The sequence below is a fragment of the Melanotaenia boesemani genome, chromosome 23 (genome assembly GCF_017639745.1).
Source record: "Melanotaenia boesemani isolate fMelBoe1 chromosome 23, fMelBoe1.pri, whole genome shotgun sequence".
Classification (NCBI taxonomy): Eukaryota; Metazoa; Chordata; class Actinopteri; order Atheriniformes; family Melanotaeniidae; genus Melanotaenia; species Melanotaenia boesemani.
In genome coordinates, this window is record NC_055704.1 from 14,225,388 (window position 1) to 14,251,204 (window position 25,817).

The following is a 25,817-nucleotide window of genomic DNA, read 5'->3' on the forward strand; positions in this document are numbered from 1 at the left end:
AACTGATATCCCATTAACATTCAATACATAGCAGTTTAGATGCAGTTGCAGCTACCGGATGATATCCACGTTGTAATGTAAGGGTCCCCTTTGATGTTTAATCACTACCACCATGAAGACAAAACATATTTTCCTCAATAATTGGTTATACCTGCTAAACTTTCCATTAGCTTATACGGTACTTTCTGTTTTGTGTAATTTTTTTAGCAAGTGTTAGCATACTAACTAGAGCGGTAAAAAAAAAGAAAATAAAGTGAATTAATCAATTGGAATTGATTAAAATTTAAACAATCCAATAATGATTAATAAAACTCAGACAAAGATTTCTTTATATTTATATATTTATATTTTTCAAGTGGGCTTCACCACGCACATAAATCAGATAATGGACTGGTAAACGTAGAGAACCTTATAAATATGGTATTTCAGAAGTGTATGTAGATCCATATCAGATTACAGTAATCTGATTACACCCAGATATCTGATTTTTATGGTCATGTAAATGGATCAGTGTTTTATAAAAATACTTATCTGAGAATTTTTCTAATATTCAAGAAAATTAGTTGTTACATGAATATCTGTAAACGAATCGATATTGTACAGGATTGAATCAAGTCAAGCTGTAAGTAGTGCTAGTTCTTAGTTTCTGACTCTTACTGACTCCTACACCACACCTTCCACCTCTTCAAGAGGAAAACATTGTGCTACTTTAACTAAATCCATTAAAATGTTAGTTATGTGTAAGCTAGCAGCTTCTTTGTACGTCAGAAGAATCCATGTACTTTTCTTCCATCCCATGCCTCCATGCTGTATTTATGTAATCAATCAAAAACAACAAGAATGAAAACCCCCCCATGCAAATTTGTGTTCTCAAATCAAAATGTTTAACATTCACCCAGTGAAAATTCATTAACATCTTTTCAAATTATTCCTTTATATCAAAGTTTTAAAAAGCCACTTTTAACCAATGCATGAACATCTTGGCTAAAACAAATCCACTAAAGTCACAGTATAACTGGAGCAAGATCATTTTGACACTACAGTGGATAAGCAGCTCTTCTGATATCCCAGTCTAACATATCTGAAGCATCTTAAAATGCCAAATGAGTTGCATTCCCTTAGGATGCTCAAACTCAGTCTCTCCATCCTCCTCCACTTCCTGTTCTGAACACACATCTGCTGCCTGCAGCTTCTTTTGTCCTCAGAAGAACATGATGTCTCTACTATTCATTTTTACTGTGTGAGCTTTCTTAAGGCCACATGCCCGCTTCAGTATCCAAACCTCCCCCATCTTTTTTTTCACCTGGCACATGCCCACCAAGGGATTGCTAATATCGGGCTTTGCCAGTTATAGGATATGTCTATGCAGTGATGGAAGCCAGCGCTCTGTATCTCTAAATATAAAGACCAGTACATTAATCAGCTGTCCCCTGACATATAAATATGAATTGAACCCATAGAGGGAAGAGATTGTGTCACAGGAAGGTGGGCTTTGAGTGGTCTTGTTTATTTTGTCTATTGAGCCATTTTTAGAGCCTACCTCCTACTTTCCTCAGCCTCTGCATATTGTCCATTTTCCATTCATATTCTCTGATGGCTCCTGCTGTCCTTGGCCCGTAAGCGAGTCTTTGCTGATCATTTCCTTTTCTGCTTTAGAAAACTTTATTCTCTAGAGATTAATAGATTTTTAATAGCCTGTGTTCAAAATCATACCTAAAAGAAGCCAATATGAGGATGAAATGCTGACGCTCTGCACAATCTCTTCATGCTCTTTACAAAGCAATGAATGATAACTACTTTTCTAAGAGTTCTGTAAAGTCTGTTTATACAACATATTGTATGTTATGATTTGATGTTGAATTAAATTTAACTGTATTGCTCTATTGTACTAAATTAAAAAATAACATATCAGTGCTACTAAAGCTATCATGGGTCCACTTTATTTTTGATAGACCGCAGTCACCAGTTGCATTGTGTATTGTACTTTGAAGCCTTGAGTTCAGCATTTCACCGATGTCATGTTGGCCTTTCTGCTGGAAGTGACCACATATCCAATCAGCCATATGACCACTGAAAAGTAAAAACACTGCTCAGTTTGACCCAATACAATGTTCTGTTAAACTACTTGAGAAGGGCTCAAAGAACAAGACAAAGTCTGTTCACCTGGCATCCAGACTCCCCAGATATCAATTTGATAGCATCGGTGGGAAGCAAGCCCAGTGCACAAAGAACCACAACCCACAGGGACCAAAGAGATTTATAACCAGCTTCCTGGCATCGGGTACTTTAGGGTCCAGATGCATAAGATTGTATAAAGATTCATGAATAACACCCTTTGCATAACAGTGTCCAAGTGTAATAAATCCAAGTTTATTCTTATAAATAATATGTGCACATGTTAGATTTCCAGCTCGATTTGTTGATGTATGCAAACATTTCCCTAATTAGTCATTGGCATATTAGAATATTGTTTGCATCACAACAATAAGTAAATAGAAAAAAAAAGCAACAGAACAACCCAAATTTAAAGCAAATGATTCTGCAAAGGGTAAAATGTGTAGTGGGAGAGAAAGAGGGTACCAAAGGAGTGTCATAAAGACAGTATGACAGCAATGTGGAGGACTGGCACCAACCCCTGCTTTATCTAATATAGATGAACACCTAAGGCACATAATCTTTAGAGCATACCACTTAGTGTCAAAGTTATAAAAATGGTATATCTCTAGTCTTCCTAATGCAGCCTAAAGCAGTGCAGCAGCTATCTATCCAGGAAGGGGAGAAAACAGTTTTATTTCCCAAATAAAATCAACACTCACTATATATATAACTTACTCTATTCATAAATAAGTTAAATTGGATATTATGCAGAATTACATAGTACAGATAACGTCTGGCAGAGTTTTTGTTTTAGCAGTTGCAGCGCGTAATGCATCCGCCCGTAGGACTACAAAATAAATGTTATTACACTCAGGTTGTTGGTTTTCTTGGTGAAAATAGGTACTTTGCTTGTTCTCTCTGCTCCTTGTACATAATGTTTTACCTTCTCTGTAATCAGAGAAGGGATTGCTCTCTAAGGTGTGGTTACAGTAGCATCTCAGTCCTGATTTGCCCTGCATGATGAATAGCACTGTGGAGCTATTGTTGGAGACTAAATTAAAAGGGCTGAATAGGGTGTTTGGATCCTCACACCCTCCCCTTTATAACCCCAACAGTGCTAGCTTCTGTCCTTTTGCATTTTCACAGATGTGATATGAAAACCGCTCTGGTGTCCCATTTTACAAAGCCACAGGGCCCCAAGGAGAATGGCAGCCCGTTTCACTATTGTAATTACATGAAGCTCATCCAGAGCCGAGAGTAGGGAAGTTTCTGACCTTTTTTTTTTGTCATTCTAAAGGGAACATGATATATAGACTGTTGTGTTTAAATAATGACAATTTCCCATCTTCAATGTGCAGTTTTTCAAAGATAGAAAAGTTGAGGTGATGAAGACAATACTTATTGTTCCTTAGTAGCCAACAAGGAGCTATGGAATTTCTGTTTTCCATATAGTCTGTTGTTAGCGTTTAACTGACAGGACTAGTTGCTACTTTCTACCAGCATCTGACACCATTTATTTCACCTGACTCAGCTTAGTCATTACTGAACAAATGAGAGGGCTCACACCGACAGACCAGCTAATAGAAGCAAAAAAAAAAAAAAAAAAAAAAAAAATCAAATCGGATAAAACCAAAAATACTGAAAACAAATTAAAAGGATTATTTTGAAGATTTTTAAAACAAATTATGCTTTAGTTTAGATTTTATTTATTTATTATTAAAAATATACACACTAGATAGTGAAATTTACTACTGGCCATAGACATGTTGCATTCTTCTTCCCTCTAAATATCATAAAATGTTGTGGGAGTCATGTTTCTGGTAACCTGACAGATAAGTCATGTTAACTCAGTTTTTAGCATAAAAAATATTTCTAATAAACAAAAAGAAAACAACAAAGAAAAACACCTCTCTTGTAATACATTCAAGTGTTTAGTAGCTAATAAGCACCTAGCTAGCACACTGAATTCCTAGCTAGTTGCTAGCTTGTGTGTTGTGTAGAGGGGAGCTTTACATATGGTTTTCTTCCTTTAAAAATTTTAATGTTCAAGAAACAATGATAATGAAATGGAATTGAACAAGTTATAGCTGTAAAAACAAGAAACAATCAAAGATGTTAAACCCCTCTTTAAGTGATTTTGAATAGCTATTGTCTTCTAAATAGCTGAGTTGATGAGTCCAGCTCCATCAACAACTAACACAGACAATTCATAGACACAAAGCAAACCTTCAAACTGGAATAAATTATGGAAGTCATGCTGACACTCAGGAAAACAGTAGCCAATTTGTATCAGTCTAAACAAAACCATTTATTTCATTTTGTTAGCATTTCTTGATATGCCATGAGACTGCACAGAATTAGATGACTCATAATTGCTGCAAAACCTTTCCACATTTCAATGTATGTAGGCAAATGAATAAATAAGTCAGGAGTATAACACTTGATTGTCTTTTTTTCTCTTTGGATTTGTGTCTGAAATGTGGTTTGAGGCAGCAAAACAAATTTATCAATCAAAATACCTTCTTGTCACACCAGTAATTTAAACCTGTCAGCTGATATGAGACTTCTCACACGATAAACATGTTTTAATTTTCATTTGTGGTTCTATTCTAAGCAAAACTGAATCTTTCAAGTTTGACAAATGAGTTTTAGATATTTGATGGCATTACATGCTAGTTTATTTGTGGTTTTCTGGGTGAACTGGGATGTGAAATGAAACGACAATATCAAAGTGACCACCAGATTCTTTTCCAGAAAAAAAAAAAAGTCAATTATATTTGCTAATGAACTGTATACAAATAAATGCAGGCTGGTTTATGAAACTCAGGAGCACTTGTTCTGATTACATGCCGCATCTCTTACAAATTGAGTCGTAAGAGTTTACAAGCATAAAGGAAAAAAATGAGTCATGCACTGTTAATCAACCAGCTTTGGTTTGGTCTGGAAAGGTTTCAAGTATAGTTTTGCAATTTAAGAAGACATGCATGATGTGTGTTTTCTATTCTGATCGGTGAATTTAAAATACAAAGCAGCACCCTTCCTCTTTGAATCAAATGGACAATGAAGTTGGAACGGGCAGCATGAAGACCAGTCACATAGAACAAAACAAATAATAATTTTTCTGAATGTGGTCTCATAACATTACTGTAGGTCTAACAGCTCAGTACAAAGTACAATTACAATGTGGCAGATGCAGCGCTCACAATCAATAATTTGATTTAGTAGCTTGATTTTAAAACAAGTTGAAAAGCTAGACATTTAATTTCTAAGAAACAAAACAGCCACAAGCAGAGTTTTATGATGGTGATTGTCAATAGGTGTGGAAACATGCTTCACCCACACTAGGCTCCTCTCATTTCTTTCTCCTTGTCTCTGCCCACTGTCTTCTAATCCAGAATTCAGTCTTTGCAGATTCAAAGCTATAACTCAAACTGTAATCAAAAAATCCATGTCTTCACTCATCCATACAGTATTTTCTATAGAGAGGACTTACCATGAGATAGGAGTAGCCAGCTGCTAGTCCATTCTGGACACTAATGCTGCTTCACAATTATCTGCAAAATAGTCAGTTACATGTCAAATAGCGGCAGGAAAGATACCTACCCACTCTGATGTGATGGACAGCACAAAACATGTCATTTTAAAACATTATGTGTTTGACCTCCTCATCTTTCACAGCACTGACAAAACCCTCACTGACTCTACTCATCAACACAAACAAACATAATGATTTTTTAAAAATTGATTATTAATTAATATTACCAACAAAAGTTATCTGAATTTTTTTTAAACTAAACAACTTGTCACAGTTGTGTATAGTTGAGGACCCCAATGCAAATTCACAGACACAAGGTAGGTGGGGAAAGGATAATGACATCCACAGAATCCAGAGGTAACAATCAGCAGTAGGGAAACAACCAGAGCAGGAACATAGCCAGGAAGAATGACAAATGAACTGGCAAAGGACAAAGAAAACCAAAGGCAAAAAACCAAGGAGACTAATAATAACTAACAAAACACATGGCTTAATCAGTAAACTGCAACCAGGTGTTTATGGGAGTTTGAGGAAAGAACAAAATTTAACCTAATACATTAGAGGTATAGCTCTTATATGATAAACATAAAGTAAACTAAACTAAGGAACGAACATCCTGCCACACAGATCATGACACAATTTGTTAAAATCTGTATTTTGAGTCAACAGCTGATGTGTTGGCTCCAGACTGCAATGCATGATGATCTAATTCAAGTCATGCAGGTGTTTAAATTGTCTACTCATTCACTATACAGTCCATTATGCAGTGAGTCAGCCATTCTGTAGTGCTGTTTGAAGTTTCATCCTCTTTTTTCTTTTATTCACTGTGCAGCAGACTGCAAACTTGTTATATGGCACCACAAAACCAGTGTACAGAAGCTCAACATAATTCATCATGTATTGCAGCTGTGGAGCTAATAAAGCATGCTAATGCTAGCGCTACTCCTAGTTAGCACCAGCTAACATTTGCAGCTCATTATTGCAATTTTCGTTGCCATAGAGAATGTCTGGTGAGCACTCTTCACACGTCTCAGCTGTAAAGTGGTTTGTCCCTGAACTTGTGAAGCTTGTAGTAAAACATGTTTTCTACTTTAGGTTATTGAGCAGATTACGTTGAGGATTGTTGCACTGAACATAGAAACACTTTATTTAAACAACCTCATAAATGCTCAGTTTAGCTTATCTCTAATGTCATGATTAGCTAACATGGTTAAAAATGTTTGTGTTATGTTAAGTGATGTTTTTCTTTGTTACGTATCTGATTCTGAGCCACTGTTTGGTTTTAACTGTGACTCTCTTGGACCCCAGCACAAAGTGAAATATTTGTTTTTGACTGGCCCAGACAGTAACACCATCAATCGTGGGAGTTGACATGTTTACTGTTGATGTGTTATTGTTACTCTGCTGACTTTAGACTTCCCACATCCGTTATTCTTGAATATAGGTCCTAAACATAACAAACATGAATGCAGTCTAATTGGTGAGCTGTGATATTATGTAAAAGAGGGCTGAGATGATATGATGTCTGACTTGATCTCTATCTATATTGGGCAGGAAAGAGTGGATTTTTTTTCCTGGCACTATGGAGACTCCCAACAGTACCATATAACACAGATATACATGTCTGTCCTTGCTGAGAAAAATGGTTTATGTTTATTAAACAGGTCCAACGAGGCTTGGCGTTTGTGGTTTGGGATTCAGACATGCCCCAGGGAGAGAGTGGTGGTGAGAGGAACTCTGGGAAAGCTCTGAGATTTGGAATAATGGGCTGTTCAGGAAGTGTTGGATAATTTTGTAGCTCTTTTGTGTGCTTTTACTATCACATCAGGGCATAAGCAGACACAATCTTGCCTTATAAACCAGGCATTTTCAGAGAAGTCAGTAGATGAACATGTGAACCCAGCACCATGCTGAGTTTACATCCTGCCTATAGACATTATGTATGATTTAAAACACACAAAAATGTATAATATATTTTCAAGATGGCTGTAGTTTTATTACAGTACTTTGAAGGAAATCAATCAGTCAGTCAGTATATATATATATATATGTATATATATATATATATATATATATATTGTATAACAGTAAATATAACAATATACTACAGTTGCCCCAGAAAGCTTTTTATTTATTTATTTATTTAAATAGATTTAAGTACTTTAACTAATATTTCTGGCTATTCTCTAATTAAGAGTCAACTACATGTTACAGTACTTGACACTTTGTAAATATTTTTTGTCCAGCTTAATGAGCTTAATGATTATAGGTGTGTCTACATGAGGCGCATCTATAATGTTTTCTTAATACTGTTACCTTTTGAGTGCTAAGAGGAAAAGTTGGAAACCATAAATCAATGATTGTAACAAAAAGGGCAGCAATCCATAATCCTGTTGTCAACATCTCTGGTAACAAGTGGAGGAGATATTGATTAGAGGCCAGAGCTTCCTACATAAATGGCCATTTCCTGGACATGTGAACAACTAATGAGACTTAGAATCAAACTGCTTGACAGAATTGACATATAAATGTTAGTATTTGTTTTGCACATGCTTTTTGGCCGTATATTTTCATGTTACTCGTCTACATGTGATTGACACCATATTGGGTCAGTTTTAATGTTTTGCCTGCAAACAGATAAGTAAGGCAGTGATAGTCTGCAACCCAGTTCCCTCTTCTATTCATGTAACACACAAGAAAGCCTTCAAGAAACCCTGTCAACCAAAAAGTGAATTAACATGTCTGATTAAATCAGTAAGCTCAATTAAATCCCCATAATTACTCAAACTAAGTTCAAAGTTGATCTGAATCATCCGTGATTCTTTTAATCTTTTAATTTGACTTATTTACTCCATTTCTGTTATTTTGAACTCTTCTGAGTATGAGGTAAGGTTTAGGCCTTCAACCGCAGTCTCAATTGAACGTTTAGAATAATTATCTAAATTAGTGTAAGCGTAAACAATAAGCACGGAATCATACTACAACATGACAAGCCTAAATATTTAACATCATGTGGTCATTTTGCATAATTCTGTGTGCTGCTATGGCTAACTGTTGGTGATGGTGTGAGACATTTTAAATGTCAACTTCGTCATGTTAACTTCACGCCTTCTGATTCTGTAACACCGTAATGATTTGTGAGAAAACATAGTGACAGATCAAGACTTGCTTGTTTGGCTCACCTGTAAAATGTGCAAAAGTGACTTAGAAAGGGACTTATTACTGCTATCAGGCGCAACTGATCTATGAGAGGGTCTTTTTGGTGATAATGTGGTAAAAATCTGGCTTCACCCAGGTAGCAATACAACAAGTCGTTCAACCCAAGTAATCCAATTGTCTCTACTATTAGAAACAACCCATAATAATGTATATAATATACCACACTGAGAGACAACAACAGCTACAACACATAGAGCCAAGTAATAAAACACATAAAAACTCAAAGCAATGGGAATGAAATAAGTAGGTCACTTATAAAATGAGTTTGCAAAAGAAATAAATAATGAAATACTTAGCATGCTTAAAGCACTGAGTGCTGTTAAAAGCCACCAAGAGCATTTGATCTTTATGTGTGTTAATGTTTAAATATATGGGGCAAATTTAACAGTGGATTCACAGTGGAAGGCTGTTCCACAGGGCTACTAACATAAGGCAAATAATGGACTTTGCCTTATTATCTTTAATTGCAAAAAGCAATTTTTCTACCACAGAATTGGTCTGTTTATTTTATTATTTTTAGAATAAAGTTTTACATCAAGTTTCAGAAAAAAGGATCCTTTTTGGGTTCTTCTTTGATTTTATGCCTTTTCTAACGTTTTCTTTGGTTTATTGTTGATGTTCAGGTTCAAGTCCTGTTTGTAAGATTTAGACACTAATATCACCTGCTTAGGTTTAGCCACTAAAACTACCTCTTTAGGTTTAGACAACAAAAATAAACACTGTGGGTAGACTGAAGGGTATCACAAAAATGGTCTTTCCTTGCTTCTGTAGGCTTTTCAGGCACTTTGAGTTCAGCCATTTCTCTCCTGGTCTTATCAGTACAAGTTGTTGTATGACATGACCCGAGATGACATGAATACAAAAGGTTCAGAGCTTTGCTATAGAGGCACAGCTCTTGGAGAGCCAGTAAAGGGGTATTTTTGTGACTGAAGGGAACGAAAGAGCCGTGGGTGTCCGTCTGATGGCCACGGGGAATCAATAGAAGCTGTTCAATGAGTAACACTGCACCGGCTCAGAACAGAGCCATAGGCGCCACTAATTGCTCTTGCTTTGTCTGCAATTAGTCCAGCATTCTGCTCCTAATGTGATTAGGTCACTTTGGATAAAAGCAGCTTTTGGCAAACGTCTCCTATGAATGATGTGTCTGATGTAAAAATATAAAAAGTTAGGAGTGCCAAGTTTTTATATTTCACATCCACACTTTAAGCAGTAAAGTCTGGGCTGCAGAATTTGAATAAACCAAGTCTGTTTACCCATGCAGAAAGCAGCTGTAATACATGGTGGAAAATATTAAGTTGTTAAAACCAGCTCCCAGCTTCAGAATGTCAGATACACAACAATGTAAGAAGGCAACAGAACGTTTGCCAGCATGCCAGAAAGCAGACGTTACATGGCAGCAGCTTTAGTCAATGCAGATCACCGCTCAGCTGGAGAAGTGACTCCAGAGACTAAACACTTTAAGTATAATATATTTTAATCTCTTAGCATCACAGACAAGCACCTGTCCTGATGAGTTAAAAGTATTTGAGACCATTAATAAACTGTATACAATGATTTTTTTTGTAGATTTCAGATCCTTCTACAGCCAATATGTCTAATCTGAAACCTAACTTTCCTATACTCCTTAACTTCCAGTGCTAATCCTGATGGACTGTAGCTCTTCTGTGCAAACCTAAAAAAGGCTTTGTTTGACAGAATTCACTTTACTGACAAACACAATGTACAATGAGAAAGTCCAAACAGCGCAGTGCAGTTTGCAGAAAGTGAAATACAGATTTACACATGTCTCATGTTTCTTAACAATCTCATATTCATCATATCATCGGTTCAAACAACTGTGTGTAAATACACATTACTGAGAAAAGAGGTCAGCCTGACCCAAGGTTTGTATCTTTAGGGACGATCAAGAAACCACAGAGACACACGTATGCCATGAAATGAAAGATAGATCTATGTTTTTAGGAGTGAACGTCTCAAATTCATTTATAATAGTAAGTGGCTTATTCTAATCTAGCTCTCAAGCAGAATAAATGACTGGTGAGAACGAGACAGAAGCTTCTGGCACGTGACCCATTAGAAATGCCCACCTTATAACTTCACAGCAAAGAAATATAGATTTTTATTTGATTTACTGTAACATGTTAAATAATACAATTTTAGTATAGAATGGATAACTTGCTCAAAAGAAATGGGAAAAATAAGCATACCACACATTCCCAACTGAAAACAAACAAACAAAATACATAAATAAATAAATAATAGATGAATAATTGAAAAAGATAACAGAAAGGACAATACTAGTTTAAGCACCCAATCTAAGCCCTTTTTCTCTTCTGTATTTTTTAAGAGTCGTTTTAAAGACCAATAAAGGTTCTCACTGTTGTTCTTGCGTATTTATATTTAAAAATAATAAAACTCTCCACTTAATTTATAGTATTTAATTTTGGTTGACAAACTGTTTTAAAATGTTGTCAGGGATTAGTTTTTTATTTCATACATGAATATTGAGATGTGAAAAAGAACCAGATCTGTGAATTTTATAGGTGTTGCCCCTTCTCCACAACAATTTCAATAAGGAGAAACAAGTTATTAATACAGAACACGAAGTGATTCATGAGCCAAAGTTTGTTTTGATTTACTAAGAATAGAAATATTTCTTGAAACCTTGTTGTGTTTATTTAATGTGAGATTTCCATCTGACTCCATCATCCAGTACTATGCCAAGAAATATTTTCTTGAAATGTGTTACAGGGCTAAAAGTAAATGTATTTTAACAGATCAAGTGAAGCTAATTAGAGAGAGAGAGGGAGGGAAGCTAATCAGAAGAATCTTGTTTTGCCTTTATTTGCATTTTCAGTACTATGCCAACTTTTTCTGATTAGAAGTTGTATTTTCTCTACATTCCAGCCAACATTTGTCCCCTTCCAGACTGGTTACTGCCAAAACTGTACCCTCCACGCTTCTCTAAGCTCATAAACAGATCTGAGTAGGGCACTAATGACATTATTTTTGACAAAACCATGTTTATTACAAAATATATTGGAAAAGAAAAAGAGTAGCTATAAACTTTAGCTTTTCACTATTAAATAGCATTGAATAAAAACGTGCAGTGGATAGTGAGGCTTCTGCTTTTTCTTCTTTCTTTATAATCATTGTTTTTATTGTGTTTAATCATCTTTAGATATTTTCTAACACTACTTTTCCTGTCTTTGCTCAGACACCGTATCTCTCACATGAATCTGGGCCACAGTGTCCATACTGATGCCTGTTCACAAAGACTTTTCTCTGCCTTGTGTACATTTCTTTCAAGTGGGAGCGAAAAGCAGGAGATACAGTTACCTCTAATGAGGAGAGGACTTCACACCCCATTGGTTGTTCTGTGTACCTGGAATCCAGGCCATTGTAGCAGAAACATTACAAAATCACTTCAGAGGGAAATTCGGGGCCAAGGAAAGTAAAGCAAACGTACCCAGAGAAGAAACGTGCGTCACTTCTCAACAGGCTGACAAATTATCTGCTGCTGATCTGCTTTCAGTGCTTTGGGGAATATCTTTCTTTGGCTGGAAGAAGAAAAGGCATATGTGATTTACTGAAGGACAAAATCAACAAGACAGGGATAAGGTAGACTGTTAAGTGCATAACTTGTTCGGATAATAACCAAGACTAAAGTAAAGCTTTCCACACCACTCCATATGGTCAGTACAAATCATTCTTCACACATGCAAATCCGTCATTAACCACTGTCCTGAGCTCGAAGACTGGACTTGACTTCTTTAGGACTTCAATGAAACGTGACAGGGACACTTCAGCTTACACAATAGTTTCTCTCCCTTTTTCCTCGTAGCGGTTAATTAGAAACAGGGGCCAGCTGAGGATCTTTTTTCACAGTTCAAAAGCAGCTTTCACAGGGGAAGCTGTCTCCTCAAGTTCTTCCTGCTAACAGGGGCAGCACGATATGTTGACTTGAGGACACCACTACTTACATGGACTCAAGAGGACCACTCCACTGGGAATCTGTCACACACGTAGCCGCTCATGCAGAGAATCTGAGCGGAAGTGGGAACACCAGGCTTGAGTGGTGTTAATGTTTTATAGCTTAGCAGCTTTTCATCCTCTCACTAGAGTACAGCATATGTTGTACGACAGATTTTGTTACTACAACAATAATAAACCAGTTAAAAGAAGAAGCACATACTGTATTATTTGTACGGTAACACTGGGAACTGGCTTGTACACCAGTCATTCTACTGAATTTCGATTTGTATTAACTGGGAATTTTGGTTGTCGTTATCAATATATAACAAAAACTAAGTCAGTTTGTAGAAAGTGGGGGTAAAAAAAGACAACAAAACCGTACACCCCATGATTCAGTAGCTTGAAGAACCACTGTCAGCAACACTTATTTCAAGTAATTTTTTCCTGTATGACACTTTCCGTCTCACATCATAGTGGAGGAACTTCGGCCCACTCTTCTTTATTACAGGATTTCACTTGTGCTCTCTTTGAGTCCTGCTACATTTCAGCCGGGCCAAGGTCTTGACTTCAGATTGTTACAACACCTCAATTCTTTTCTTTTTCAGCCATTTCAGGATGAATTTAGTATCATCGATCTGTTGCATAGCCAGATTTTCAATTTGGTCTTTTACTTTGTTTAGATGCAACTTTCCAACGCTTAGCTGTGCTGCCATGTACTTATTAAAGTAAACAAGTCTTACTCGTTCAGTCCTTTTCTAATTGTACTGTCATGAACTTCAACATTCAACATGCTAATTGAGGCCTGTAGAGTCTCAGATGTAGCTATTGTTGTTAACAATTGTTTCTCTTACATCATTGCTGATGTCTTTCCTCCTTGGCATTGTATTAAAACGTGCATGCATGATTTGGACCAACAAAGTGCTCGTCTAGATGGGCTTAAACATGCCAGTCATCATTTAATCAGATGCATTTATTTAGCATCATATTGCTGCCACTTACCCTCCTAATCTTTCAGGAAGCAGTGAGGATAAACATAGTTTTTCAGACAGTGTCTGACTTTAATATAAAACTGGAAAACTGAAAGAGGGTTTACCTCCTTTTTTTCCACAAGTGTCCAATAAATCAGCAAAAACATGATTGATTTAGGCTACTGTACAGATCAAATTATCTGAGTATATCATGTCACTTCTTTAATTTAGTTAAAATTAAAGTTTTGTTGTGTTTCCTGTTTTCGCTACAGATTTCACACATAGCTTCATCTTTGTAGGCTTGTCATAAGATCTGAACTCAAAACATTTCCACAGTGAAAACTGTGTATCCCCCACCAGCAGTTGCCATCTGTCTCAGCCTGGCTGTCTATAAGCGTGATGCCTCATTAGTTCATTCTGTACAGAAACATGACAACAAAAATTGGCCAAGACAGGCTGGTTTTGTGCCTTTGCCCTCCATTTTTTATGTTTAAGCCAAAACAAAAACAAAACAACTGTCATACACTGATCATTTAGATTTATATGGAAGTTCATTAAGAAATACATTCACCAGCCACTTTATTAGGTACACAGTCAAGATGACTTGTTGAATTTCAAACTGAGCATAAGAATGGAGACGAAAAGGGATTTAAGTGACTTGGTTGATCTGAAAAGGGTTTGCAGAGATTGGCCTAAAAAAGAGAAATTATCCAGTGAGAGGCAGTTTTTTTGGATTAATTCAGAAGTCAGAGGAGAATCGGTAGGCTGGTTGGACGCAACTGTATATAATACAGTCAGAGGATGAAGAAAATCTCTGAGGAATGTTTCCAACACCTTGTTGAATTTATGCTATGAAGAGCTAAGGCAGTCCTGAAGGCTAAAGGAGGTCCAACACGGTGCTAGCAAGCTGCAAACTCGTGTGTGTGTGTTTACACTAAACTGATTTACTATTTTCTGGTAGAACTAAATAAGCTTTTTCCTACAAGACCAGAATTCAAAGTGGCACCATGCTTACCCACTAACAGAAGCAAAAAGGAAAATGTTGCAGCGTTCAGATAAACACATTTTACATTAGTGTTTACAGCCACTTCCCCTCTGGCAAAGACCAGAAGGTTGTTTAGTTTGAGTGATAAACAGGTAATGACGTCTAATTCTGTCTTAATAAAGGGGGCACCACATTTCCGTTCAGCAGATTACTTGTTAATGGTAAACCATTAAGTCAGAGAGTCAGATGCTCCCTGATGATTCTCTATTTGTTAAGATGGGCAGATGCTCTAAAACCACGTTAACTACCACATATAATACAAGATGAACTTTGAGAGCTGAAGTTTTTTAGTGGAGGCTGTTTGAATTCTACCTTTATCACTCAGATCTGCTCAAAAAGGTACAGTATTAGCATTTAGATGAAAAGATGATTAAAGTGGTTTGGATCGGATGCTCTCATGGTGAGTTATCTACAGCTGATTAGTAATTGAAGTAGACATTGATGCGTACATGGGGGCAGCATCCTGGAGTGATTAGCACCATTAAGAACTGCTGGTCATGCTATTTGAGTTTATTTTTAAACCAACTCTTTACTTAAAAACCACATTCAAGACATAATACCCAGTATGATAAAATCCTGCACTTTATATTCACTAAACCTTGAAATTCAAATAGCAGCACACATAACTCCTGTTTTCCCTGTTTCTGTTTCAGCATTGGTGGTGAAATTTCTGACCAGACGTTTCATCTGGGAGTACGACCCAACACTTGGTAAGAAAACTGTAAACACTACCTGTTTGCCCCCTACAATATATATATATATGTATATATATATATATAAATCTGTGCTTGCTAATTATCTTTTAGGACTGCACAAAAATGAGAAAATTATTACTGACTGGTTAAGATGTGGTCATTTCAAATACACAATTCTAAGTGATACAGTTTAGTTTAATGCAAAAGAGGCACAATGAAGAACTTTCCTTTTCATGTACTGGTTTTGGCTGAACTGATTGCCGACTCTTTAATTGTAGGGCACAAAGACAAACAGTCCATTGTGCAAAGTGCTTTTCATTTCCTGGCTGCACAGATCAGGTCAGAGCCTTGCAATTGTTCATTTGGTGCTCTTTTCAAAAGCACGCCTGTTTGTGGTGACATGACAAACACCAGGGTGCAATCAACAGTGTAAACAGACCTCTCTCAGAGAATTATTCCATTTTTACAGCGACCACATAATGATTAGAAGCTTATATGATGTTCTCTGATATCTCAAAATATGCCCTGTTATTAACATGCCAAAGAAACGTAGCCTCTTCTCCTTTTATTCTAAATTTTTTTTTGTACTCTTGTACGTGTACTTTAGAAATTCCAAGTAATGTACATGTTTTCTAAATCAAGAATAGAATAAAAGCTGCCTCCTTGGTTACAAGAGTTGGCGTCACAACCACGAAAGCACAGCTTGAGGTCTGTAATGGTAATAACAGCACCGCTGGTGGGTGTCTGTAACCAATCAGACTGCCTGGCTGAAATTACCCATGAAGTGGTAGAAACATTATTAAACGCTATTGTGGAAACATCACACAGGTAGGGGGTTTGTGTGCAGAGTGCTAACTTTAAAAAACCAAGAACATGAACTTCACTTCATCGATCTCAATATGCCTGCCACTGGCTCGTCATTCGTCTCTATTTATTATCTACCTATTTATTTTTGTCAGGTGTATAAAAAAGTTCTTTTCAACAATGAATAACATCTGATTAAATGTACCTGCTGGGAGATGTAGTCCTTTTAACACTGCAAATCCTTCCAAAACCAATATTAATATATGGATTTATACAAAATAGCTCAGTTTGTTTCGGAGTGAGGTTCTTTCTCTCTGGTGGTAGACAACCAGCATTTTTCAAGAGCTATTTCTTAATGACCTTTATGATTTAAAGCTACTGAAAATGTCTCAAAACGTAAGTTAAAATTTCTGTTACCATCAACATCAGTTTTAACTTCACATTCCAGGACATTAAAGTATTAGTACTGTAGGATTGTTAACATTTCCTGTAGTCCATCTGTTGATCTGTTATTTGTCCTGAACTGTATGTTCCTTGCTGGCTTCAGCAGATATTATAAGTACACATAAATGTCACAGGATGTCCAGTTAGGTCTCATTAAACAGGAGCAATAAAGAGAACAGTAGCTGTTCATACTGTTGACGGCCCCAATGTGGCCATCATACAGCAGAATTTAATTTCCTTTCCTTCGGTGAAATTAACTCTGGTTGAACTAGGAATGCTTAAAGTTCAGGGGATATTTTTAAATTTCCCTTTTGTGCAAGGGAGAAATTGTTTGTGGGAGTTTATGGGAGCACGTGTTGGCATGCCCTTTCAAATAACTGGACTGTTTCTAGCTGTGTCACAAGACTGAGACTGACACTTTCTTTCTCTGTCTGTGCCTACGACAGCTGTCAGCCATGCCAGAAAAATTAGTGTTCTTGTTTTTTCTCCACGAGATGATTGTGGAGCTGGTTAAATCGAACCAGCTCTGCACTGTGTGTGAGTCTATGGACCAGTGTGCTGGGGAATGGACTTGGACAGATCGGTTTTTATCGCAGCTGACAAAAGTGATGGCTCCTGAAATAGTCTGTCCCACGAGTCACAGTGTGAGACTCGGAGATGCTGCTCAAGCTTCCAGGAAACAGCTGGACATGCTACTTCCTCTGGCTCTTTGTGACATTCGATTTGCGTCACAGGTACGCAGTTTATCCTCCAGAGAGGTGAGCGCACCTGGGGCACTGCAGGGTGAGCGTGCGGGACCTGCCATTTAAAAATGCCCCATCACGAGAAACTGAACATCTCTCGGACATCTTTATCTATTCTTTATTTAGACTCAGGTTTTTAGAATTCATCAAAAAAGTACATAACAAATATACTTCTTGTATAGCAGTATGGTCACAAGGAAAAAAGAATATTTAGAAATAACCATTTATTCAGATATTTATCTAATTCACAAGATTTTCCTTTAGATTAAAGATGAGTTTAATTCATGGTTTTCAATATATAACCTAACAGGCTTAAATGAACCTGTTTGTGTAAACTTAAAAGTAAAGAAAATGTGTTTGGTCTATCATTTCTCCCCTTATAATAATACTAACTGGTGTTGCATTATACAAAAAGCCTGATTAGTCACCTTTACAGCCATAGATAACATGTAAGGATCAAGCTTCTGTGGAATGAGCAACACGGCTAAATGTGTGGGTAGTGCCCGCCAAAAATGTTCCAAAATCCCCTGCAATATTCCCCTGTTGGTATTTGCTCTTGTTTTGAGTTTCTTGGATAATTGCACTGCAGTAATAAATAAAAAAATGCAACATATTGGCCATTTGTTACGCTGTCAGAAGCCTCAGTAGTGTGTGAAAGATCCATACACAGCAAGCTTGGCACCTCCTCCTCATGCTGGTCACATTTTGCTGTGTGATGGCATCTCATTCATTCCTCAAACAGGAGTGGTTGAGTTGTCGAGTGTGGTTATGTTGGTCACTCTAGCATGGACATCACAACCAAGTCTGGACTCCCAGCAGGTCATTTCATCCTCTCTGCTCCCAAATTCTGGAGGTTCTCTGTATTAGTCACATAGGTGGCTTAATATAAATTCCTTTAATTAGGACCAATAAAAAAAGGGAGAACCAAGTGGCAGACTGGCAAAAGTATCCAAGGGGCTATGGATGAATGCAAATTACATTAGTTAAGCTGGATCATTAACCCTAGGATTCACAGGGAGAAAATGAATGAGAGCACAAGGGAAGGAGTATATATATGAGACACAGGTGAAACACATTAGGGGGTCAATTACAAGAGGGCAGGATGTGAAGATGTCTGAAATGAGACATTAGTGCACAAAATGAAACAGGAAATAGAAAACTGGCTACCATGATGGAAGAAAACACACTAGTGAAGCTGGATCTAACAACAACACAAATTATTATTGAAGGGAGAAATAATGGACCAAAGACAAAATTCCTTGCTTTTTGTCCTAAGTTTAGCTAAAACACTGTAAAAAATGTTAGTTTAAATTAACCCAAAAAGAATGGCACGGACCATATAAGGGAACAGTGAAATTAAGACAGCTCGGTCTGACCATGATGTTATTTTTGTGAAAGATGTTAGAAGTCCTCCATCCATCCTTAAACAGCTTCTTAATAATGTAGATCCCAAAGTTAGCTGAACATCGTCATTAAATTTTCATTAGAATATGTTAAAAACCTAAGACTCCATTTGGCTGCCAAGCTAGCAGTTTGTTAGCATCCTTGCTACATTGTTTTTCAAACTTCCTGGCACACTGTGTGGTCTCTTCCAAAATCCTCTGCAATGTTTAACCTTTTTCAACATACTTGAAGCAAACTATGGTAACAGAAGGCTGAGTTTCACACTTAAAGGGGTTTCCCATTGTAGTTAGTGGACTGCAAAAAACAGAGATAAAAAAATTGGATTGTTTATGATCATTGTAGCCACCATCCAGCAACCAGGAGGGCCAAGCAGTAGGGTGAAAAATTTTAAATCTTACAGATATTTTACATGAAAATAACCAAACTGATATTTTTATTTCTATTTCAAATAAGTCAGCATCTTGTCTATACCTGTCAGAAAGCAGCATGTTTCCTTGTTTTAACCCTAAGTAGAAACGACCTCATCCTTAACATCAAAGTGTTTATAAGTTATTCAGGAAATGAATAATACCCACACTTCATTCTCAAGTGTCTGAGGGGAAAGGTCTTGCACAAAACCATAAAATTTATGCATGATTATTCAAATATTTTATTTTTGAGACAATTACATCCCCCACTTTGGTAACTTTGGAAGTGATTACACATAAAAACATCACCCTGGTGGTGATCTGTGATTTGGTAAGCCAAAAATGCATTTTAATGTTTTACGCCCACATTAGGATTTGTCACCATCATCAAAGAGTGAATCAAAGCTGAATTCATTTTTCAAAGATGTGATAAAACTATCTTGTTATTTTCTCTCTCAGAGTCAACATATCGTCATCAAGCCAATATCGATGATGAAGTTGTTACCATGGAGATTCTGGACACTGCAGGGCAGGTAAGACAAATATCATCTGTTCAAACGTGGAGAAACTTGGAGCAGCAGCTGGTTAATTAACTAAAATCTGCTTGAAACATGGAGCTAAACAGAAATAAAAGCAGAACATTCACTTTAACTACTTAATTCTACTGATGTACTTAATACTTTTTGAAGCTCTAACTTGTAATTTCCAGAAAATAAGTTTATCTTATCAACTGCTAAGGGATTTCGTTGAATTTTGAGTCTATAGCTCAGAGTCCAAATCACATTTTCAGATGGTACAATGAACATGGACACAATGAGTTAAAAAAGTTGTTGTCCTTGTTTGAAATCTAGGTAAAGATGTCCTTAAAGTATTAGGTTGTTGTCTTCCCCTTGCTGCCTCTTTTGAAGATATTCAACAGTTGTTTGAAGACTTGTTGGATGGATGTAAGAGTGAATGGCATTTGAAGATGGTAATTTCCTGCAGCCTAGCAGGAGCCTGTTGCCACGCTCTGACCGTGAGGGAAGGCTTGCGTAAGTCCTCGAGCTGAAGATAAATATGCTGCAGTGCTGCGTAGGTGTTGTGCTGAAGGCTGATTTCCCCTGTGACACTTCAGCCCAGTCATCTCTCTCTCATTACACTGTGGGTTATTTTCAGTTGGCATTAGGATGAGGCCTGAATGTTTCCAGACATGACTGCAGTGGATGTCAGGTCACTCCACAATGATTGCATCAAAGCATTTTGCTAACTCAGCTGAACAAGTGGAGTCGTCTTCGTAGCTCATAAATTCCAGATTCAAAAGTTGGGTCAGGTAAACAAAAGCTTTAAACTCTTTCTCATCTGCCTCATAACATTGAAATCATAGTCTAATTTTCCCTCCTGTCATGGTAGGACTGCAGCTCCGCCATGCAACCAGTTTGGTCATATTAAAACTGAACACAACCTGACTGGTTTCTGCCTGGATGTGATCAAATTAGGAGCACATGCCTGACCCTTCGCGTTCCTCGGATGGCTGCAGAATTTAATTTATGTCTCTAAGTGTGAGAAACAGCATTTAGAAGTCAGAAACTGGAAATAAATGCTTCATACATCAAAAATACAACACAAAAATCACCATTGCCAGATTATTTTTTGGATGTTAATTAGCTCATTCAGTGCAGAGACTGAATGAGCTAATTGAAAATACTAATCATTACAGGAACTATACAGACCATTCATGTTGTTGTTTAAGGTCTTGCAAAATAGACATAAGAAGGTGCAGTTCAGTTCTTTGGATCTTTGAAATGTAGGGAATCATGAAAAAAAAAAATCCTGTAAGCAGCAGTTGTCTGGACCAAAATGTCTTGATGTCAGAAGAGACTTGATGGATAGACCAGTTGGAGAGAAACTCAAATAACCACTGGTGCCAATCAAGGTATGTGCTGTAGAATAACATCTCTCAGTGGCTCAGCAAGCTTTTTCAAAGTGTGGTTCATGGTTTGCCAGGTAGGGGGGCTCTCTTTACCATCCATATTTGCTAGGTTTTCTCAAAACCTGTCAAAGAAACCTCATAGAGTCAAATAAATTATTCCCAAGGGACATAATCTGTATGACACACTTCATCAACTGAGCGCAATACATATATACACATATGACAGCCCATAAATGTACTTATTAAAAATGAAGTAACAGAGTGAGGGATTGAATGCGGTCTTGCACTGCAGGAAGAGTGGGATGTGTTAAGAAATACACAGTTCTCTTTAGCTGCCAACATCTTAACAATTCAAAGACACTGGCCTTGCTCTATAGTCTAAATCTATGACATTATTTGGTATGACACAAGCCTAGACTGATATTTAATGTCACTTTACACAATGAGCCCGAGAAACAGAGCAAACACACAAACATATAACTTTACTGTAATTCAGGGCAACTACAATAATGCACTCATCCCAACTAAGAGTTTATGTTTGAGGGACGTCAACGTCCCAGATGAAAAATTCCTCATGAACGCATCACTGAAAACATGTCGTGAAAATGTAGTGGGAGTGTAGGAAAAAAAAGAAAAAGAAAACATACTCGACCAAACTCACAGTAACACTGCTTGTCCTGTGGCGTCTACAGAGCAGAAGATGTGCTTTCAACCTAGCATGTAGCCCGATTTTAGTCCCAAATATCTGCGGCTACATTTAGACCACTTTTAGCCGAGCAGTTTAGTTTGTAAAAAGAACTCATTTGTATATCACACAATTATCGTCTAAAATTTGCAAACCTCAGCAGTATACAAATAATATTGTCTAACGCTAAAATGTTGCATTTTCAACAGTAAAATGTCATTTCAAATATAACATGTCTTATGTATGACAAACATAGATCCACACAGCCTGTGATTGAAATCAAGACTTCTACTTTTTAAAGGCAGCAGTTGACTAACTTTAAAGAATTGTAGTGATTTTTGACTTCATCATTAAATTCAACTATTCTGCAAACAAGACTGGTATATTACAGCTCTGGTACAACTACATCAAATCAACTGAATCAAAACCCATTTATATTTAGATATATAACAGTTCTAGACATCTTTTAAACCAGAAAGTGCTCTGTGGGTGGAGATCCATGAATGTAAAGTAGAATATAAAAGTCAATAAAAGGCTTTGGGGTCTATGAGAGTTGTGGAAGGAAGAAAAAAAAGAAGCTGATGTGACATAGCAGTATATTAGTAAGTGGTAAACCAGGAGAAAATAAAACAAAATAAAATTAACATGAATTGTTTCAGCTCAATAAATCCTGGTTAATAATAAAGATTTCTCCTGAAATAAAATCCCAAAGCACCGTCAATAGATTGAGCAAATCTCCTTAAATAAATGAGGCAAATAAAGTCTGTCTTATCTCACACCAAAATAAAATCATATAAGCTGTGTTTTTTCTTTGCATATAAAGCATAACTTGAAAATAGGCTATTGTATTTTAGTTGGAGGCTTGGTTTGCATCTCTCAAATTTCTTTAGCTTTTTGCCAGGGGCCGAGAGTTGACATATGGTATGACAGGAAAAGTGTTTGCTTTGACAAAAGATATAATTTTTTCCCTGACCACATAGCTTGTGTCTGAACCCCTTGGTCTGGCACACACAGTTTCAGTGTGTGCCCGTGTCACAAAATGCCACGAGACTGTATTTATGCTATTCATGCATCACTTGCATGGAAAAGTTTAGAAGTTCAGTTCTCTACACTTGAAAGTGTTTAAGCCTGTTTCACAAACATCTATCAGACTCTGTTCAAATCTAAACATTTCAAGTAGCTGCTGATCAGTTTAGAGGAAACATAACTCAGTTCTTTCACAAAGGTTTCAACCCTGAGATGTTTTCTTACATAAGCTGCTTCCTTTATGTCCTTCAACACAATTTCTGCTGGATTTAAGCTTGTACAGGCCTTTCCAAAGCATTAACTTTGTTTTCCCTTTACTAGTCTTTGATTAACCCATGTGTTCAGGCTTGTTCATGGATGTCTTACACTCCCTGGAGATAAAGTTAATGGACAGATGTCCTGATATTTTCCTTTAATTTGACTTAAGTTCATAATTCATTGCTTCATTTTTAATGGTATTTTGGCCTAGAAACTAGTAAGAGGTTCAAAGCTCAGTAATTCCACTATATTTTACAGATGGGAGCAGTAATGTGTATATTTATAATAAAATCGTGACAAGTATATTTCTTAAAATGTAAGATTATTCTTTCAAAAATATTCTAAATGTAGAATTAGCAGTTTTATCACCATATTTTCCATCTTCGTCACAGGAGGACATCCAGCAGAAGGAGGGTCACATGCGTTGGGGTGATGGATTCATCATTGTGTACGACATCACAGACCGGGGAAGCTTCGAAGAGGTGGCCCCGCTACGAAGTCTCCTAGAGGAGGTGAAGAAGCCGAAGAACGTCCCTTTGGTCCTGGTGGGCAACAAGTCAGACCTAGACTACGCCCGCCAGGTCACCACAGAGGAAGGAGAGCGGCTGGCAGCTGAAATGGCTTGTGCCTTCTACGAATGTTCGGCCTGTGCTGACGAGGGTGGCGTTGTGGCCGAGGCTTTCCATGAGCTATGCAGAGAGGTGAGACGCCGCAAAGCCGTTCAGGGCAAGGCCAGACGTCGCAGCTCCACCACCCACGTCAAACAGGCCATCAACAAGATGCTGACCAAGATTAGCAGCTAGGGACACGCTATGCTGCTGTCAGATGACAAGATAAAAAAAAAAAAAAGTACATTCTTCCCTTGGGAATTGTTTTGGACAATTGTTGGCAGAGATATGACTGATTCAGCGTGAAAAGTGTGTTATTCTCCTTTTCTGCTTCATGTGCAATAGCCCTTCCCTTCAGAAGAGGTAAATGTTGTCACTCTTATGGATGATTTCTTATTTAAACCTTAAAGTTAATTCAGATCAAAATCATTCTTGGTCCTGCTGAGACGTGTTAACATGCTAATCCGACAAATCAATTTTATGTTAAAGCTGTTGACTTCTACCTTTTATTCATATGGACATGGACGTTTTAACTCAGACTAACTCTTTAAATTATTCCATAAACCACAGTGTAGTCTAAAAATGTTGCATGCAGGGATTCCAAGAATTTACAGATAATTAATGAGATTTAAAGATGCTTTATTGTAACCCGTCTGTAGGACTATATTGTGATATGCTTCAGCCCACGTGTCAACTTTTCCCCGTCTGCAGCAGTCAAAGAACATTAAGAGAAGATCAGAAGACTAGATGAAGACAGATCCACCGTGCTTCGCCCACATCAATCCTAGAGAAATCCCCAAAGTTGTCATTGTCTATCCCTTCAAGCAAACCTTGCCCACGTTCTGTTGACAAGAGCTGTTCTTCAATGGACCGTTGTGTTTATCTTGGGTACATCTACTCAAGATTTTTCAGATAAAGAACCAAAACAAATGTTCAAGACATGTCACAGCTAGTCCATGTAAGAGTTTGCTGCATTCTTAAAATATAGGAAGGGAAGGGAAACAACGTCGTTCTAAGGATTTTCTTCATGTCTGTAATGTTAATACTGTAAGCAACAGCATGTATGATGTAGTATATAGCCTTAAACACTGCTGGGTCTTACAGTAGGAATGGACAGAACCCAAAGGTATCTTCAGTAGAAGATACTGTAATTGTTTAAATGTGATATATATGTGAGCTGTCTCTGATCAAAACAATCAGCTGTGCACTTAATTAAAAGCTAATATATCCCACCAGTGCTTCTCCTAATGACTGTTTAACCAAGTTAATCAAATAGCAATCATTTAGATTGATTTAGAGATCTTCTAAATGTCATGTTTAGTGACAATCTAAAAGGCAAAACAATGTTAAACCTCAAACCTTGTTCATTATCGTGACAGCATGTAAAATTAATCAGTTAGTTTTCTAATCAAATGATGACTATATTAGTCTATTATCACATAGAGGCAGATAATACTGACATGCATGAAAAATATGTATAATCCACTTGTCCTAAACGCAATTGTGTCATCATGTATTGATGTAAGAATGAGACATTTGTTACCATTTTATCAGGCATATTGTAATATACAATATGGTCCAATTTATGTAAATTAATTCTAACTGTTTGCGGATGCAAGTATTATCAAGTGTAAAGGATCACAGATGGGAGGAAAGTAGGAAAATTACAATAATGGTTGTATAGATAAAGCAGGATGGGTTTACAGCCAGCAGTCTTTGGCACAGCAGTGTTCAGTGTTACAAAGGTCCTTAAATTAGCATCTCCATTCATCTTCTGTGCAAGTGTAAAGTGAACATCATTAAGTAGGAATATGAATGGAGATTTAATATGCTGATGGATGAAGTGAACGTGAAGCTGCTGAGACTTTGGAGGAAAATCCTGCAAACATTTGGAAAGCATCAAACATCTGTTTCATGAGCTTATTTAAAGAAAAAAAGAACAGTATTTACTGTAATCAGTTAACCTCAAATGATATGAAAATGCCTCTCTTTCCA

At 37.0% G+C, this 25,817-nt stretch overlaps 1 protein-coding gene across 2 annotated transcripts in view; it reads left to right on the forward strand.

The window, feature by feature from the left end:
* The window catches only part of rerg (RAS-like, estrogen-regulated, growth inhibitor), a 38,111-nt gene extending 14,020 nt beyond the window's left edge, over positions 1-24,091 (forward strand). For both annotated transcript variants that reach the window (XM_041977713.1, XM_041977712.1), the window contains exons 3-5: positions 15,493-15,549; positions 19,796-19,869; positions 23,607-24,091. In XM_041977713.1, coding sequence (XP_041833647.1) covers positions 15,493-15,549; positions 19,796-19,869; positions 23,607-24,017 — 542 coding nt within the window. In that variant the 3' untranslated portion in view covers positions 24,018-24,091. The remainder of the gene's footprint in view (positions 1-15,492; positions 15,550-19,795; positions 19,870-23,606) is intronic.
* The last annotated feature ends 1,726 nt before the right edge of the window (positions 24,092-25,817 follow it).